This window comes from Chenopodium quinoa, unplaced genomic scaffold, assembly GCF_001683475.1.
Source record: "Chenopodium quinoa cultivar QQ74 unplaced genomic scaffold, ASM168347v1, whole genome shotgun sequence".
Lineage (NCBI taxonomy): Eukaryota > Viridiplantae > Streptophyta > Magnoliopsida > Caryophyllales > Amaranthaceae > Chenopodium > Chenopodium quinoa.
In genome coordinates, this window is record NW_018742817.1 from 756510 (window position 1) to 774394 (window position 17885).

The 17885-nt window shown below is 31.7% G+C and overlaps 1 protein-coding gene across 1 annotated transcript; it reads right to left on the minus strand.

Annotated features, from left to right (window-relative positions):
* Positions 1-10548: 10548 nt before the first annotated feature.
* Positions 10549-16640, minus strand: LOC110725981 (protein FAR1-RELATED SEQUENCE 5-like). Its single transcript, XM_021905457.1, has 4 exons — positions 16533-16640; positions 11897-12094; positions 11525-11796; positions 10549-11434 (listed from the first exon to the last, which is right to left on the minus strand). Exons 1-4 carry the CDS (start codon positions 16638-16640, stop codon positions 10549-10551), a joined length of 1464 nt encoding a protein of 487 aa, XP_021761149.1.
* Positions 16641-17885: the final 1245 nt, after the last annotated feature.

The following is a 17885-nucleotide window of genomic DNA, read 5'->3' on the forward strand; positions in this document are numbered from 1 at the left end:
TGACATGCTAGGGTTTGTTATTAATCTTGTTAGTATCATGCCTAGTATCTTGCTATTATTATTATGCTTTAATATTAGCATGAACATGATTACGATTATAATTGTTATAATTTATGATGATTATTATTATTATTATTTTGATGATGATTATTTATTATGATTATTATTAATATGATGATATTTATTATCATTATGTTGCTTGATAAATTTTTATTTTTATTGCTTGATCACGCCTTTTATGCATGTTTAAAGGGAATTTGTACTTGTAATCACGCTTAATAAGATAATTGATAATCTTGTCTAGGGTTAATGTGATTATAATTCAAGTGATCGCCAATAACAGATTTATTTGCGCATTAAATTCAACCAACATAGATTAAACAGGTTTAAGGTTAATCCTATTGATTGCATGTTAATTAGAAAGCGCACATGAATACGATCAGAATAAAGTAGAGGCCAATTATTAGGGCAGGTTCAATCTCTTTTAGGTTGGATTTGTACCTTCATCCCCGAACCCTTATTTGGTTCAAGACCGTATGGAGTTGACGATCTCTTGGATCGTTAAGGGGTGTAACCTTCACCTCGTGAACGGTTTACAAGTTCCTAAAACTTGTTGGCGACTCTTTTGCTCTATCTTCTTCCCTTTTGGACGCCACCGTACTTTTGTGTATGATCACATTGGGGTTCAAGCTAGTGGGATTTTAAAGGCTTGAAATTATTCCCTACACTAGCCATATTTGAAGTTGCCTTCGCCCTAGACGTGAAAGGTTTAATTTCTGAGGGTTTGGTCCCAAATCTCTATTTCAATTATTTAATTTAATTGTTGATTATTATTTTTCTTGATGTTACTAACGTGTATATTTTGTTATTAGAAAGAGGTACGAGGCATCAAAGTAAGTACTTTAATGGTTTTTATTGATGTTATGATGTAGAAATCATGTTTAGGTTGTTATTTTAATTTGATTCCTAATATCATGTTTAGGGAAAAGGTTATAATATCAAATGTGCTTACTATGAATCCTGCGATGCTTCCTATGTTCTTCCTAATATTTATGATTGTTAGTATCATGTTAGGGTTAAAGTTTTGATTTTTATTGTTTAGTGACATTCTAGGGTTTGTTATTAATCTTGCTAGTATCCTGCCTAGGATCTTGCTATTATTATGCTTTAATATTAACATGAACATGATTATGATTATAATTGTTATAATTTATGATGATATTATTATTATGATTATATTTATTATGTTGCTTGATACATTTTTTTATTTGTTATTGCGTGATCACACCTTTTATGTATGTTTAAAGGGTATTTTGGTACTTTTAATCATGCTTAATAAGATAATTGATAATCTTGTTAGGGTTAATATGATTATAATTCAAGTGATCGCCAATAATATTTTATGTGTGCATTAAATTCAACCAACATAGATAAACAGGTTTAGGGTTAATTCTAATGATTGCATGTTAATTAAAAAGCGCACATGAATACGATCAGAATAAAGTAGAGGCTTATGATTAGGGCAGGTTCAATCTCTTTTAGGTTGGATTTGTACCTTCATCCCCGAACCCTTATTTGGTTCTAGAGCTTATGGAGTTGACGATCTCTTGGATCGTTAAGGGGTGTAACCTTCATCCTATGAATGGTTTACAAGTTCCTAAAACTTGTTTGTGACTCTTTTGCTCTATCTTCTTCCCTTTTGGACGCCACCGTACTTTAGTGTATGATCACATTGGGGTTCAAGCCAGGGGTTTAATGCTTGAAATATTCCCTACAATGATGTTTATTGATAGCTTTAATAAAGTTAATAAAAATGTTTAAAAAGTAAATATAAATGTTTTCAAAGTTGGTTAACATGTTTAAACAAATTATAGGAACAAAGAAAAGGGTAAAATCTGAAGTGAAAGATAGCAATTATGAACCAGAAGAAGATCAGAATGAGGATTCTGATGGTTCATCAGAAGAAAGACAGAAAAAAGGGAGAAGCTCATTTAAAGAAAAAAATGAAGCTTGACAATTCTGAGCTTGATGTACATGAAGTTATTGATGTTAATGATGATGATGATGGTAATCTGGAAATCAAGAAAACACACTGCAGACCTAATGCAGTTGTTGATTTAATAAACAATTTTAGTGAGAAGCAAAAAAAAGATGTCATAAGTATTGATTTTGGAGGACTTCTTGAACTAAAGTTAAGAAGAATTTCAACAAAGATGATTTCATGGCTTTGTCACCATTTCAATGAAAGCAGCTGCATGTTCAAGATTGACATGTTGAAAGAATTTTCAATGAGTTCCTACGATGTTGAAGATATATTCTTGCTTCCACATGTAACTGAGAACAAGGTGAGTTTTCAGTTAAGGAAGCAACCTCTAATAAACTTGCTGATTCAAAAAGAGTTGAAGAAAAAGCTAGGAATTCCACAAGTTGATGAGATAATTGTGAATAATTTGGAGAACAAATTAAAGAGTCTAAAGGAAGGAGGGAAGGATTTTAAAAGATTCTTTGTGATGTATATTTGCAGCACATTCTTGGCCCATATTGCAAACAGAGTGATTGATTACAAGATAATCAATTACGCAGACAATGCAAAAGAAATACATAACCTAGATTGGTGTGGTTATGTGATGAATAACCTTTGCAAATCAGTGGGGAGCTTCAAGAACAACAAAAAAAGGAATCGAGATCGGGAATAAGTGGATGTATCCTTATTCTTCAACTTGTATACTTTCATCATCTAGCATTTAGAGGGCAGCCTAAACCTACAACACTGCCATCGATCCAACATTGGTCAGATGAGAAAGTCAAAGAAAGAATTGCAAAAGAGGCAAAGGCATATTTTGGTCAAGGAGAACTTCAAAAAGATGACTATCCAGTTTGTAGAAAAAAAGGAAAGCAAGCATTCTTGGGAGATGTAATTGAGAATGCTAATAGAAATTTTGATGATAGAGAGAGAAGATTAGTGTCATTCAACCTACCAGAAGGTGTGATGACAGATAGTGAAATACATGAAGTTGCAAAAGATGTGAGTAATTTTTTTTAGTTACAATGATTTCTTTTATTTACTTTAAAATGAAATGTAGTTACTTTTATCTCATATTTGTTTACTTTTATTATATTGAATTGCTCTGCTCCTAGTGGTAATAATATATAGTAAATGATAAACATAAAGTAAATAATTTTGACTTAAAAGTAAACAAATTAACTTTAAAAGTTAATATTATTTGTGTTATAATAATGTATTAATAAATTGTTATTTATTTTGAAGGAAACTGAAGAAGAACTGCATTTGTTGACTAGAGATTCACAACTCTTTGCAATGATACATGCTGAGCATATAGCTACCTTAGGAGAAAAGATGAAAAGGCAACAAATGAATGTGTCTACATCTAATTCTCAACAGGTTTCTGAAACACAAAGGCTGATGGAAGATCCTAGAGTACAAAGGGCTATGGATGAAATAGTCAGGCTTTATGATGATCTAAGAAATGTATCTAGTGTGATTCTGTCAACATGGGAGGAGCAACATAAAACTGACACAGATCCTAAAACTTTTGAAGAAGATGCAGTTGATCCTAAAACTGTCCATTTGGATGTTGATGATGAAGATTTTGAAATAGAGGATCTGGATGATGGAAAAAAAAAGAACGATGACAAAAAAGAAGAGAATAAAAACAATAGGCAGGAGGATGAAGAACAGGATGAGGAGGAAGAAGACGAGGAGGAGGGGGAAGAAAAGGAGAAAAAGAAGGAGGAGGAGGAAGAAAAGGATAAAAAGGAGGAGGAGGAAGAAGACGAGGAGGAGAAGGAAGAAAAGGATAAAAAGAAGGAGCAGGAGGAAGAAGAAAAGGAGGAGGAGGAACAAAAAGAAGATGATGATAAAAATGAAAAAGAGGAGGAAGAAACCAAGGAGAGAAAGGAGAGAAAGATGCTAAAAACAAGGGTGTTGATAATCAAGATGTTAATGCTGATAATCAGGGAGAGAAAGATGTTGAAAACAAGGGTGTTGATGGTGATATTAGTAAGGTAGTACACTCAGTTACTGAGAGTATCCTAAATCAGCCAACACTTACAAAGGAAGCAACAAAAAAAACAATTGAAGGTAATTTGTTAACTTTAGTAAATATTAATCAATCCATAGTCGATAGTATATAATTATATTAAAATTATATCTGCTATTTTATTACAATTGTTGCTGAAAAACAACTTCAGGCAGAAACATCCACAATTGAGTTTAAGGACATTCACAATGAGATAGTTTCAAAAGTTAAAATCAATTTAGATTGTGGAGAGAAAGATGTTGACATTGATTTTGTTTCTAAGAAAATGAAAGGAAACAAATCAAGAATGAATAAAATGCCAGAGGTTTTTCAAGTAGTGGACGATTACTGCTTTGTAAAGTACGACCCATTCAAATAGAAAGTAATATATTATTTAATTTCATACATATTATATCTACTTTAAGTTATATTTAGTTTACTTTAAATAATATTTCATTTACTATAAATATTTAATTTTGCACAGTGAAGAGATTGGGAAATTTGAAAGTCTTCTCATGATAACAAAAGATGACACAACATCCCTAGCTCCAATAGCCCCTACTCAAATGATAAAATCTAATATAGTTCAATGTTGGTCATTTCTAATGAATGATTCTCGATTGAATGAAGATCCTTCATGCTTTTTATTTGGCATTGATCACGGTGTAAGAATTAAAAAAAACTGTTAAGCTCAATCATAATTAAATATGTATGATCTCATAAAGTAATATTTTGTATGTTCTCATTAATACACAAAGACCTTTAGAGCTGTATCTCAGGTCACAAGATGCTTCCTAGCCAAAAGATAAAAAAACAGAGGTGAAGTCTCCTTCAGTACACTCACAAGAATTGAATCAGGCATGGTACGATTGGATGTGCCTATGTGATGCAAAGGAGAAAATTAAGACAGCTCACTTGGTATGTCTTATTATTCATGTTTATTAAACTACATTGTATGAAATTATGTTTTTGAATTTGTAAACTAATAACTGTAATTTTAATGACAGATTTTTGCTCCAATTTGTATGAGTAACCACTATAGTTTAATAGTGGTTAACTTTACGAATCAGACCATTCAGTACTTGGATAATAGGGAGTATGATGACAGGCACAAGCCTTTCTACGGAATTCTTGGATCTATTGTGGTAAGATTTTTTTTTGGTTTATAAAAAGTAAATTGTTAAAGTAAATAAAAGTACTATTAAAGTAAATGAAAATGTATTAAAAGTATAGATTATAATGACACTTAAAAAATAAGATAAAATATAAAGTAAAAGATGATCTGATTAAAGTAAATAATATTTTTATTAAAGTAAAAGAATATCTATTAAAGGTACACATTTTGTTATCTAAAAAACATATAATATAAAATATAAAGTAAAAGATGTTCTAATTAAAGTAAATCATATGTTTATTAAAGTAAATCATATAAATTAAAAATTTTCTAATTTATACTATAAATTTGTTTTACTTATATATTGCTTTACAAATGTTAAAGGTGGAGGAAATGTCAAACTTTCTGTAGAGAATTAATCATGAAAAAGCTGATGAAATTCTTGAATATGAGTTTGATGAATTTAACTTCAAGTGGAAGACACCAAGATATACTCTTGATTGTGGTGTTTTTGCAATGATCCATGTGTGCAGTGTTTTTCTAGAGAGACTTTTAATTCTGACCTTGATTTAGCAAATAGGAGAAAGGTGTATCGTGCAAAAATATGTGCTACTCTTGCTTTGGCAGACATAAACACCAAAAGAAAACAACTTCAGAGAAAAATTTAAAGGTTCAGGGTAGTTGGAAAACTAGAGAAGGAGAAAGGGGTAGAAGATATGATTTGTGTTTCTGATTTCTTGAAGAAACACAAGGAAGTAATGGATAACATGAGTTTGCAATGTTACCAAGTGATTGACTACTTAGCAATCAATGATGGTGAAAACTTTCCAAACAAGAGGTATGTTTTAGACTTCCTAAAAAACAAATAATCATATTGCATTATATATAATATTGTTTGACATAAGTTTAACTTTAACTTTAACTCTACAATATAGCAGAGTAGTTGGCTGGTTTATAGATTCAATTGAAATAGTAAGGCAAGATTGTAACGCTTTGCTCACTAAATGGAAAGTTTCAAGTAATGTGATCACTGCTTGGTCAAACCACCTGAATAACATTGAAATGGAAAAAGATAGGTATGAAAATGACTTGATCAGATACTTTTTTGGATTTGAATTTGAAAGGAATGGTGTCTTTCAAACAAGTGTATTATTCTGATAGCGGGCTCATAATTATTAGAAAGCTAATATATTCAGTAAGGTCAAGTGATCGAAATGCCTGGGTGGAGGCCGCTTCCGATCAGTAATATTAATATAATTAATATTACAGCTTAATCTTGACTGAACCCTTCGGGTCACACCCAAGCAAAATATACGAACCGACTCGACGAATTAATTCGGAAGAAATTAATTCGTCGTCCGAGTGTTAAAAATTTAGACGCCGGTAATTCGAGCTTGGAGCGTCGAAACCGATCATCGGAAGTCGAGTCAAAAATAATAAAAAGACGAGACGCGCAAAATAATAATAAATCGACCATATTCCCAAAATACCCCTAGCATCGGAGTGCTCCGAGCATCCGAATGCTAGGGGAAAAAATGTCCAAGCATAGGTGGCTAGCAAGCGCACCAAGCCGAGCCTAGCATGGCTGGCTAGGTGCGTGCTAGCGCACCGTGCTAGCAGCCACGCACAGCAGCAGCTAGCAGCCGCGTGCACGTGGTGCGTGCAGCAGCTAGCTGCCGCAAGCTAGGCGTTCTAGCAGCCACGCTCAGCAGCAAGCCCGCACCAAGTGCGTGGCTTGCGTGCACAGCAGCAGCCCGCATCTTGGTGCGGGGCTGGGATCGGGCTGGGCTCGTGGCTAGGCCATAGGGCCGGTCACTATGGGGAAGCTTGAGGAATATGGGAGCAAGTGCGTAAGGACATGTGGCACAAGGAGAGTATTGAGTGGGGAGCAAGTATGGTCCCCTACTCTCCATGTGGTCCTCACCAACCCATTTCACATGGCAATGCCACTTGTAGATTTATTATTAGTTTGCAATTTTAATTTAATTTAGATTTAAATTAATTTGTGGAATTTCATGATCCCACATTGATGGGATAGAAATTCCCACTCATACTTTCCTCTATAAATACCAACCTTGGGATTTGGAGTAAAGTGTTTGAGTGGAAGTTAGAAAGAGCATTCCATATTTTGGAAAAAACTCTTAAACTCCATTAACACTTGGGTTTTGGTCGGACCTTGCTAACTCCAAGGTAGCGGACCTAAAAAGTCGTGTTTGTCCTTTTGTGGGTGGATACCGTTGGAGGCACGGCATTTGCGGTGCTCAAGGCTTTCAAGTAAGAGTTTGTTTTGAGAGGGTGAATCTCGCTTCAAGGATATGATTCATTCTTCCTTTTCTTGTGTTTATTTATTTATGCTTTATGGTTTTATTAATTACGAGTGGTTCCTTGGGTCGAGGTTGTTTTCGCGGTGAGTCGGACTCACCAAACCCCAACAGACTTCATGGTAAGTTTTTCAAATTAGCTTTTATAGTTTAGAATTCTGCATCAAATAAATATTAGAAATAATAATTGGATTTTTTTCTTTGGAAGGATGCTTTAACAATGTGTTTGAAAGCTCATGGAAAAAAGGGAGTAACAAGTCTGCAAAAACTATGGATTGATTGGAACACTTCACAATCATTAGACTTGGATGCAGCTCAATGTGTAAGACAAAATTAATATTAAAGTAGAACAATATATGTTTACAGTAATTAAAAATAGGTTTAAAGTAAATGTGTTTAAAACATATCTATATGCATGTATATATAACTCTGATGTTAGAAGATCATTATTTTCTTGCTGTGATAAACTTCAAAAATGAAACAATTGATCATCTAGACAACACTTTGTACGAGACAAATGAAGAATATGAGCATGTACAGAGTTTTATCTTAGAAATGATAAAGAATCAATGGATTTTAAAATTATCTTTAAATTCATTTTTCTATATCTTTTATTATACTAATATTCATTGCATTTAGGCGATACAAGTACAGAAGTTGTTTAAAAAAAGGAAGCATCCACAGGCAAATGATATGCTGACCTACAAGCTGAGAATAATTGAACTTCCATTCCAAAAAGAAAGAGAAGATAATTTCTCAGCAAGCTATCTACTGTTGCATATGAAGGTTTATGATGGTGCAAATGGCACAGGATTAGGAACAATAACAGAGGTAAGTTACCATACTTATTTTTGAAGTCATTACACTCTAGAACTAATCTATACTTAGAGTATAATTTATTTATAATTTTTTTTTACAGGAATTTGCAAGACTGAATCACCATCATATAATATTAGTGCTTGACCTACTTCTCAATGAAAGAAATCAAATGAAACAGAAGCTGCTAACAAATGTTGAGGATTGGGAAGAAAAGAAAGAATCAGAACAGATGTAAATGATATTAGGCCTTATTTTGGTTAGCATCAATTATAAATGTGAAAATTATGTGATGCTATATGTAATTAAAACTATGGCTTTATCCACTTAATATAATATTTCCAGTTTGTGTTAAAAAAAGAATACATATTATATATCTAAGTTAAATTACTAGGATTGTTCTTTCTAAAAAATGATGGAAGATATAAAAGTAAATGTAAATAGTGTTAAAGTAAATAACAATGTGTTTAAAGTAAATGAAAAAAGTTTTTAAAAAAAATCTTTCTGAAATGTGGTGTTCGATTTTAAAGTAGAGAAAAATACTTTTAAAGTAATAAAAATGAAACAAAAGTAGAGGTGGAGATGCGAAAAAGTATTAAAGTCAAAAAAATGTTATTCGATTATAAGTAAATGAAAAAAAAATGTTAAAATAAATAATACTATGTTTAAAAGTAAAAGGAAAAAAGTTATAAAAAAAACTTTATGAAATAAGGTGTTCAGTTATAAGTACAAAAAAATACTGTTAAATTAATAGAAAATGGATATAAAGTAAAGGGAGAAATGGATATAAAAGTATTCAAGTAAAAATAATTGACCCAACTCGAATGACTCGACGCATGACCCAAAATCATTAACCCAAAAAATACACAAAACCCAAAATTAACCCAACCCAACCCATACCCGACTCGAAAATGGAGTTGACCTTATGTTGACCAAACACCCGAACTCACCTGACCCGAAGTTGACCAACTCAAATTTGACCCGAAGAGTTTGACCCGAAGTGTTTAACCAACCCGAACATGATCCGAAGTGTTTGACCTAAAGTGTTTAACCAACTCGAATGTGATCATACAACAAACTGGGGATGGGTCAAGTCTCCTACTTCATTTGCCTCGCTAACATTCCGCCTATATTGATCGAATTACAACCGACCTTACATCTTATTAGATTTGTTACAAGTTTAGGTGAGTTTAACAACCGGTCAAATTACATTCAAGTAAAGTCAATAATTAATGGTTAGAAAATATACTCATTCTAGAATTTTAGTCAAATTTGGTTAAAGTCAATAATTTTACGGGTTATAATCAAGTTGAAATCACCAAGTCAATAATATATGGGTTAAATTTGGGTTGGGTCATTTACACGTCAATTCATGTTCAAAATCGATATCTGATTTGGTACAAGTTTAGGTGAGTTTGATAACCGTTCAAATTACATTCAAGTAAAGTCAATAATTAATGGTTGGAAAATTAACTCATTCAAGAATTTTAGTCAAATTGGTTCAAGTCAATAATTTTACGGGTTATAATCAAGTTGAAATCACCAAGTCAATAATATATGGGTTACATTTGGGTCGGGTCATTTACACGTCAATTCCTGTTCAAAATCGGTATCAAATACTCTTGTCAACTCGGGTTCCATGAAAAATGTGACAAGTATTTTAGAATAAAAAATGGATATGGTAACAAGTATTCTAGGACAAAGGGAATAATACAAGAAATTATCTTTAATTTTGTAAGAACATTATATAAATCAAATAATTCATATGATATAAAATATGATAAAAGTAAATGAAATATTTCATAAAGTTAAAGTATAATAGCTAAAGGTAAACAAACTAAACTTAAGTTCTGTAGTACAATTACTTATAGTAAATGTAAAAATATTACAATAATAAAAATAATAAAAAATATTTGTTCATTAAATCTTGATCTTGATCTTCCAAAACATCTTCTAATTTCCAAGTAATAAAATAACTGCACAAAATAAACATCAGTTATTTGTCACAAATTAAAGTAAATAAAATTGGAATGTAGAGTAAATAAATTACAACTTAAAGTAAATAAAAAAAGGTAAAGAGGTAAAATACCAAATAAAAAAATACCAAGTATAATAACACCTGCACAAAATAAAAAGTAAATGAAGTTACCGTTAAAGTAAATAAATAGAAGTTTAAAGTATATAGAACACACTTTAGAGTTAAATACCTGAAAGACTACTTGTTTGGACAGTTTCTACTGTCATGGGAAACACCAGATTACCCACAAGCTCTACAAGTTCTGCCTTTTTTAGATTTTTCTTCAGTAGCTATTTCTTTTGCACTCTTCAACCTCTTTGAAAATCTGGCATAACCCTTATTAAGACACTGATTTGGAGGCAAGACATTTACATCAACTTCATTTAACCCAACCAAAACCTGAATATCAGCATCTTTCACCTCTTTTGAACTAGGTGCATTTTCAGGATTATTCTTTGATATCATCTGCTCCTCAAATGAAGATAATGTCATAATAAGCTCAGATAAATCATCCTCAGATTGGTCAGTTAAACTCACACAACTGAAAATCTTGGACCATACATCACTGACCAATTGCTTCTTCTTATCATACTTAGAAGCATCATCCAGAGCAACATCTATGACAGAAGCTTTCTTCAGAACATCTTTTCTCCAACGATTCAAGATATAAGCATCAGGAATTTCTCGTATACACTTGCCTTTCATAACAAACAAAATGTGTCTACATAAAACACCTTGACTCTCAAACATTCTACAAGTACAACTTGACTCATATGTTGCCAAGTCAAAATTTACATGAAATTTTTTCCTTTTCTTATGATCAACAATAACAGAAAACTCCACACCATCTCCATACAGAGAACTACAACTTTCAACACCACCTGAAAAACAAGCTCCCTGGCATTCTTCTTGAAAATCATAAAATATGGAACGAGTATAAACAACAACAGCATGCTTTTCCAAGTGTAAATTAGTAACCAATTGAGGCTCAAGTTTATTAAGCCTATACAACTCATCATGTTTATGCCTTTGAGCATCAAGAACAGTTTCGTAACGGACAAAGAATTCAACACAGGTCACATGAGGGTTTGTAAAATTACAAAAGAAACTTTTTTCACCTTCAGACCTAGATGTAGAACGCAGTAACCCACCCATAAATAGGTCCCAAAAATATGCAGGAATCTAAAGATGTTTAATCTTGAACATGTATGCAAACCACTCATGATCAACAAGGTTAAACTCTTCCATAACACTATTCCAGCCATCAACAAATACATGAAGATCAATCTCTCTATCCCAAACTACTGCACTTAGCTTTTTCAGGAAATCAGTTTCATTACAAAGAGAAATTCCAACCTTTTCAGGTACCTTCCTCATTATGTGCCACATACATAGCCTATGTTTAGTCTTGGTAAAAACCTTTTCTATGGCAATACCCATTGCAGGATCTTGATCAGTGATAATACAACAGGGTTCTCTTCCCATAAACTTCAAAAAAGTTTGAAATAGCCACACAAAAGAATCTATGTCTTGTTTAGATAATAGAGCAGCACAAAATGTAACGCATCTCTTGTGATTATCAACGAACACCAGTAAAAGGACAGAAAACCAATGAATATTTATTTGTATCATAGGTAGAATCAAAAGATAAAGAGTCCCCAAATAATTGATAATCTCTTCTACCAATAGCATCAGCCCAAAAGACACGGGTCAAATGCCTACTTTCATCAACACAGTAATCAAAATAATAACCCCCTTTACTGGTTTTCACTTTTTGTTCAAGGTTCTGAACAAACATTGCACCATTAGCATTAGAGATATAAACTTTCAAGTCCCTAGAAAAATTTTTGAAATCATTTTTACTGCCCCTGACATTTTGAAACCCACCACAAATGTAATCCCCCGTATTTTTAAATATGTTATAAATGAAATTTAATTTTATTTATAATATTTATTTGTATTTTTCCGTAATTTAATTTCAAAGTATTCAAATTATTAATTTGGGTCAAAAATTATTTTGGTACAAATTATTTTATGAACCTTCATTTTATAATTTATTTCAATACAAACAAAGCCTAGTCCATTTCATTTACCTAATTGGCCCATTAATTTTATGAGGCTCAATCTTCTTACTTACCCTACAACATTCTCTCTTATAAATATCCCATTAATCCCCAAAAATTTCCCACACAAAAAGGTTAGTCTTATTTTCTCTCTCCTTTGTTTTATTAATTTGTATAATTATAATTATTGATTTATGGATTATGATTTTATTGTTTGAAAGTAATTTAATTAGTATCAAGTTTTATTTTGATGATTAAACTTTATAATTTCAGATTTTATAATGTCATAATTTTCAGATTTTGTGAATTTTATAACCTAGGGTTTTTAATTATTGAAAATCATGATTTTAGGGTTTTTATGAACAATTGATTTAGGGCTTTTATAGTAATGATGTTTTGAAATTTTGGTGATTATAACTACTAATTAGTTTAACATAATTCCAGATTATTTTAAACACTTAAGTTCGTGTTTTAATTTTAAGATTTCCGTTCATTAATATTAATCCCATTTGAATCCCGATCAGGTTCTGAACTCATCCGATTTTGATGAAAAAGTAGTGTTTTTCATGTGGAAACAACATTTTAAGAGAGCACCACCCTCTCGTGGCCAAATTCAGCCTCTAAATATGATTTTCGAGCAGTTTTTGATTTTAACGAAGTTTTTTTTATACTTAAAATATTATCCTTGAGTTTGATTAATAAAATTAATTATGTTTAAAGTTAATTAAGCATAAATATATGTTTATATTGAATTTTTAAGTGTTGGAAATAGTTTCTAAGTACTACTTTTGATGTTTTATAAAGAGGGTTTAATCACCCATTAAAAAGGGAGATTATTAGGGGTTTTAAAATAATTTTCAGATTTTTATTAGACTTTTAACTTGATGTAATTTCATGTATAAGAGTATATTTTAAGGTTTTCATGAAGAAAATTTAAAGAACTATATATAAGCCTTTAATTTTAACTAAAGGGGAGGTTTTAAAGTGTTGTTTTATTTGGATTTTGAAGGTTTTAAAAGCAAGTTAGTATTGCTATAAATTTGATTGATTGGGTATTGATTGAGATATTATTATTTGGTTTAGGAGAGGAGTTTATTGAAGGTGATTTCTAGTTAGTAAAGTGGCATACCAATTCATTTGCTCAAGGTACGTACAAGTTACGAAACCTTACTTGTAGGTGCATGTTTAAGGACGGATCGAGAACTTAGTATCATGTATAGGGTTGACAGGGTTAAATTGTTTGGTTATACATTGTGAATTTCGTATGACGTGCACTATTTTATATTGCAAGTATTATTTGTGCTCTAACTATGCAAGGTGTGCTTAAAGGCTAAGGTATGTGATTGGTGTAAAGATTAATTTATTATTCATTCATGGTTATGCAAACAGGATGAGTAAAGGAAGAATTCAAGTCTTATAAGACGAAGTTAAGGTTTTGGGGTGCCTTATGCACTCAAGGTGTTTATACACCGAGGTAGTAAAGGAATAAATAATAAGTGTTGTTTGTCACTAATAAATCAAGAATTGAAATTGGAAACTTGCCTTGTTTGATTGAATTGTGTTTAGAATGTTTGTATTGTTATGCATATGAGGCATCACTAAGTCTAAACCTGTAAATCACGTAAAGTGCAAGATGGATGAGCAATAAAACTCTGGAATGGTGCACATCTGGAGTAATGACAATCAGGGGTTGGGGTACATAGGGTATTAGCCGTGTACTTTTATCGAGGTCGTCTGATCTACAAGTCTCCTATTTCAAATATTTTTCAAAACTAGGAGTTAGGTGAAATCTCATACTAACTACGGTCACGGAGTCGCGCCCGTGGTCGTTGGATGTTTATTGATGTTTCCGAAAGGAGGCATGGGGTTTTTCTTTTATTGATGTTCCAAATGGGACATGGGTTGGACAACCTTGTCTATTGCTAAATCCAATGAAATAATAAATGAATTAGTTAATATCAACTAGTGAGGTCTTAATAAATTTGATAATTGAGTCATGAGTTGAGTCTGTATTTAATGATGCTTATGCTTGACTATTAGTAGCATGTTAGGTATTTTCTTAATTTATTTCGCAGCTTGTATGTACTCAGCTTTGCTGATTGCGTGCTTTATATGTCTTTCTTTGGTCATGGCCTTTGCCTTTCAATGACCCTGTGACGATCCAATCTTTACACTTGTAAATTGGGGAGCAGACTCATCACAGGTGTTTACATAGTTTGGACTTGCATCAAGGTGGTGGGATTTTGAGTGGAGTGTTGACTACTATTCACAGTGTACTTTATTTCTTACTTTTGAATTTATTTAAACTCTGGTTTTATTTATTTACTACTTTTCTGGGGTTTTGAATAAGGGCCTTAATGGTTCCAAGTTGTAAGATTTAACTTGGTTTTGGTTATTGGTTCTAAAATTTATTTATAACTGATTTAGTTTTTCCGCTGCTAATTTCTGATAAAGCCTTAACGTTTGAACACGTGGCGGTAGCACGCTAGTAATTCTCTTGGATTTTGTTCACGATATTCACAGGTTTTAAAGAGAGAATTATTGGGGTGTTACAACAAAGTTCTTTCATGATCCTATAAGACATAACAGCCCCTATATTTAACTTTGAGTTGTCAAAAATAAACTTCTTATGAGGAAAATTTAAACCAACTTCATGTTTAGTATCCTGCCTAGTAATAGGTGTAGAAAAAGGGTGAGAATGATATTCATAAAAATAATACACCATATACTTCCCACCAGTACAAGACCTAAATTTTATCTTAACAAGACAACCAACTCTCTTCACAGTCTTTCTCTTTAAACAAGCACCTTCAACTTGTTTACCAGGTTTCTTGTTATTTGTCACATACCCTTCTTTGCTACATAATAAATATTTAATTATAGTAACTCCTTTACCAGTAGGATCATTCTTATTCTTTTGTGATTTAATAGTACTAGAACGGACTTTAAATCCACACTCATTAGCATATTTGTAATAAAAGGCAATACCATCTTGAAGGGTAACAAATATCATTCCAACAAAAGGTTTGTTTTCAGAAATGGCATATACTCTTTATCACCTCCAAAATTATAATATATTTTAGGAAGCAAAGGATGAGTGGGTATTTTAAAAGTTCTTACATTGTTATCTTCAGTCGTGACGGAAGAAGAACAATGTTCTATGCTTTCAGATATGTTCCTGAAAAGTAAATGGATAGAAGGAAAAAGTAAATAAACAACACATAAAAGTAAATAAACTATAACTATAAGTAAACAATATTTTTTAAAAATATGCTCTACGCTTTCTGACATGTTCCTGAAAAGTAAATGAATAAAAGGAAAAAGTAAATAAACAGTAAACTATAACTAAAAGTAAACAATATTTTTAAAAAATATACTAATAAAAACTATTAGAGATATACTAAAAAGTAGATGACTCAAAGCATAAAGTAAATAAAAAAAATAAAAAAACTTGAAGAAACTAAAAAACATGAAGTTATAAGAATTAAGTAAAACTAATAATGAAAAGTTAATGACTGAATGCAAAAAGTAAATTTAAAACAACAATAAATTATGCTACTAGATTAATAACAACAAGCAATATAACAACTATATGCAGAAAACAACTACATTGAATCCGTAAGTGTAAAACCATAAAAAAAAATTAAAAAAACCAATATCGTAAAAATAAAACCCAAAATCAAACAGTAAATTGTATAGAATAATTCAAAGAACAATTAATAAGAAAAAATTAAAAAAAAATTACAATAAAACCCTAAATCGAAAAACTCAGCTCAAAATAAACAATGAAATCAAAATAAACAAACAAAATACAAATATAATTAGAAAATTACCTGAATGAATGAAAAAAACTGAAGAATACAATGTAATAGAGTATCAAAATCGAAAAATCCAGGCAAAAAAATTCGCAAAGTCGAAGAACTCAAATCCACGGCGGAGAAATCGATGTTAGAGAGAGAAAATGAGGACGTGTAGAGAGAGAAAATGAATGGAAGAGAGAGAGAAAGAAAGGAGGTCATTCTTTTTGGCAAAATTTCCAAAATGCCATTACTAAAATGAAAAACGCGGGTAGGATGTCAGCCATTGGATCAAGCGCGATCAACGGTCCAGATGAGTTCCTAGTTCCTATTCTATGCTTAGGTTCTCACATGATCCCATTACTCTAGTTCCTGTTGCAGCTAGCTTGGCTGCACTAGAAAGCAGCCAAGAATTTGTATCATCAGGCTTTAATTCAAAGCCCAAATCATCGCCATGATCAATTAAGTACATTGTAATAATTGAACAAGCTTGGCTATTTCTTTATTTCATTATTATTATTTTATTTTTTGATTTTTTTTTGTGACGGGTGGTTTGGCTATTTTGTAACAAGCTTTAAACCACGGAGCTCAAAGTGCAATGAACTATTTTCCTCCAAAAAAAAAAGGTGCAATAAGCTATTGTATATTTTTATTTAGGGGTGTTAATTTTGGTAACCAGGTGTAGCTTTAGTTGACCCACAATGGGTTGAGTCTATTCGGTCAACGTTACTCTTTTGGATTGGATCAATTTTGGGTCAAAGTTTGTCGAGTCATATCAACTTCAAACTGATTTTATTACGTTCAATCGGGTTTGACCATGGTAATTTCAGGTCACATGATTTTGGGCTGAGTTGATTCCACTTCGGTTAAGTTCAGGGCCTGTTCACATACGATTATTTTCAGTTCAGCTCAGTTCAGTTATAATAAGTTCAGCTCAGCTTTAATAAATTCAGTTCAGTTCAGTTTAGCTCTTAATTTTCTTCTCTTATAAAATATTTAGTTCAGTTCAGTTCAGCTCTAATAAGTTCAATTCAGTTCACTTCAACTCAGTTCATTCAATTCAGCTCAATTCAGTCAATCAAAACAGAGCTTTAGTTTGATTATGATAAGGTTGATTTAGTATTGGGTTAAATCCAAATTAGATCCTTTTCAGGTTTGGTAAAATTTGGGTTGGGTTGATCAAATTAGATCCTTTTCAGGGTTGATAAATTTGGGTTGGGTTGATCAAATTCAATATTCAAAATTTCAAATAAGGTCAATTTTAAATTAGAGTTATTATCGAGTTATTACCTTCTTATTGGGTCACTAACTCATCACTATTTTTCATATTGTGTCACTACAGAGTATTAGTTTTCTCATTGGATCAGTTCTTGTGTCACTTTTATTTTTAAGACAGATAAATTAAAATCAAATCATAGATGACTTATCAGAACTACATTGTTGAGAAGATGAGTACGTAAGGAACTAAGGACATATTGATATTGATTAAATTGAACTTGAGTATAGTTAAAACGTCAAATTGAAAGATGATCCAGTTTACAAGAAGTTGTTATATACACCTGGGTACGTGGTGCACACAAAGGTATTGTTTGCTCATTTCGATGATTATTGTTCATTTTATCATCAAAGAGCAAACAAAGACTCTTGGGTGCACTGTGTACCCGAATGTATATAACAAGCTGTCCTTGTTAACAGGTTTGAATGGTTTTCTATGATT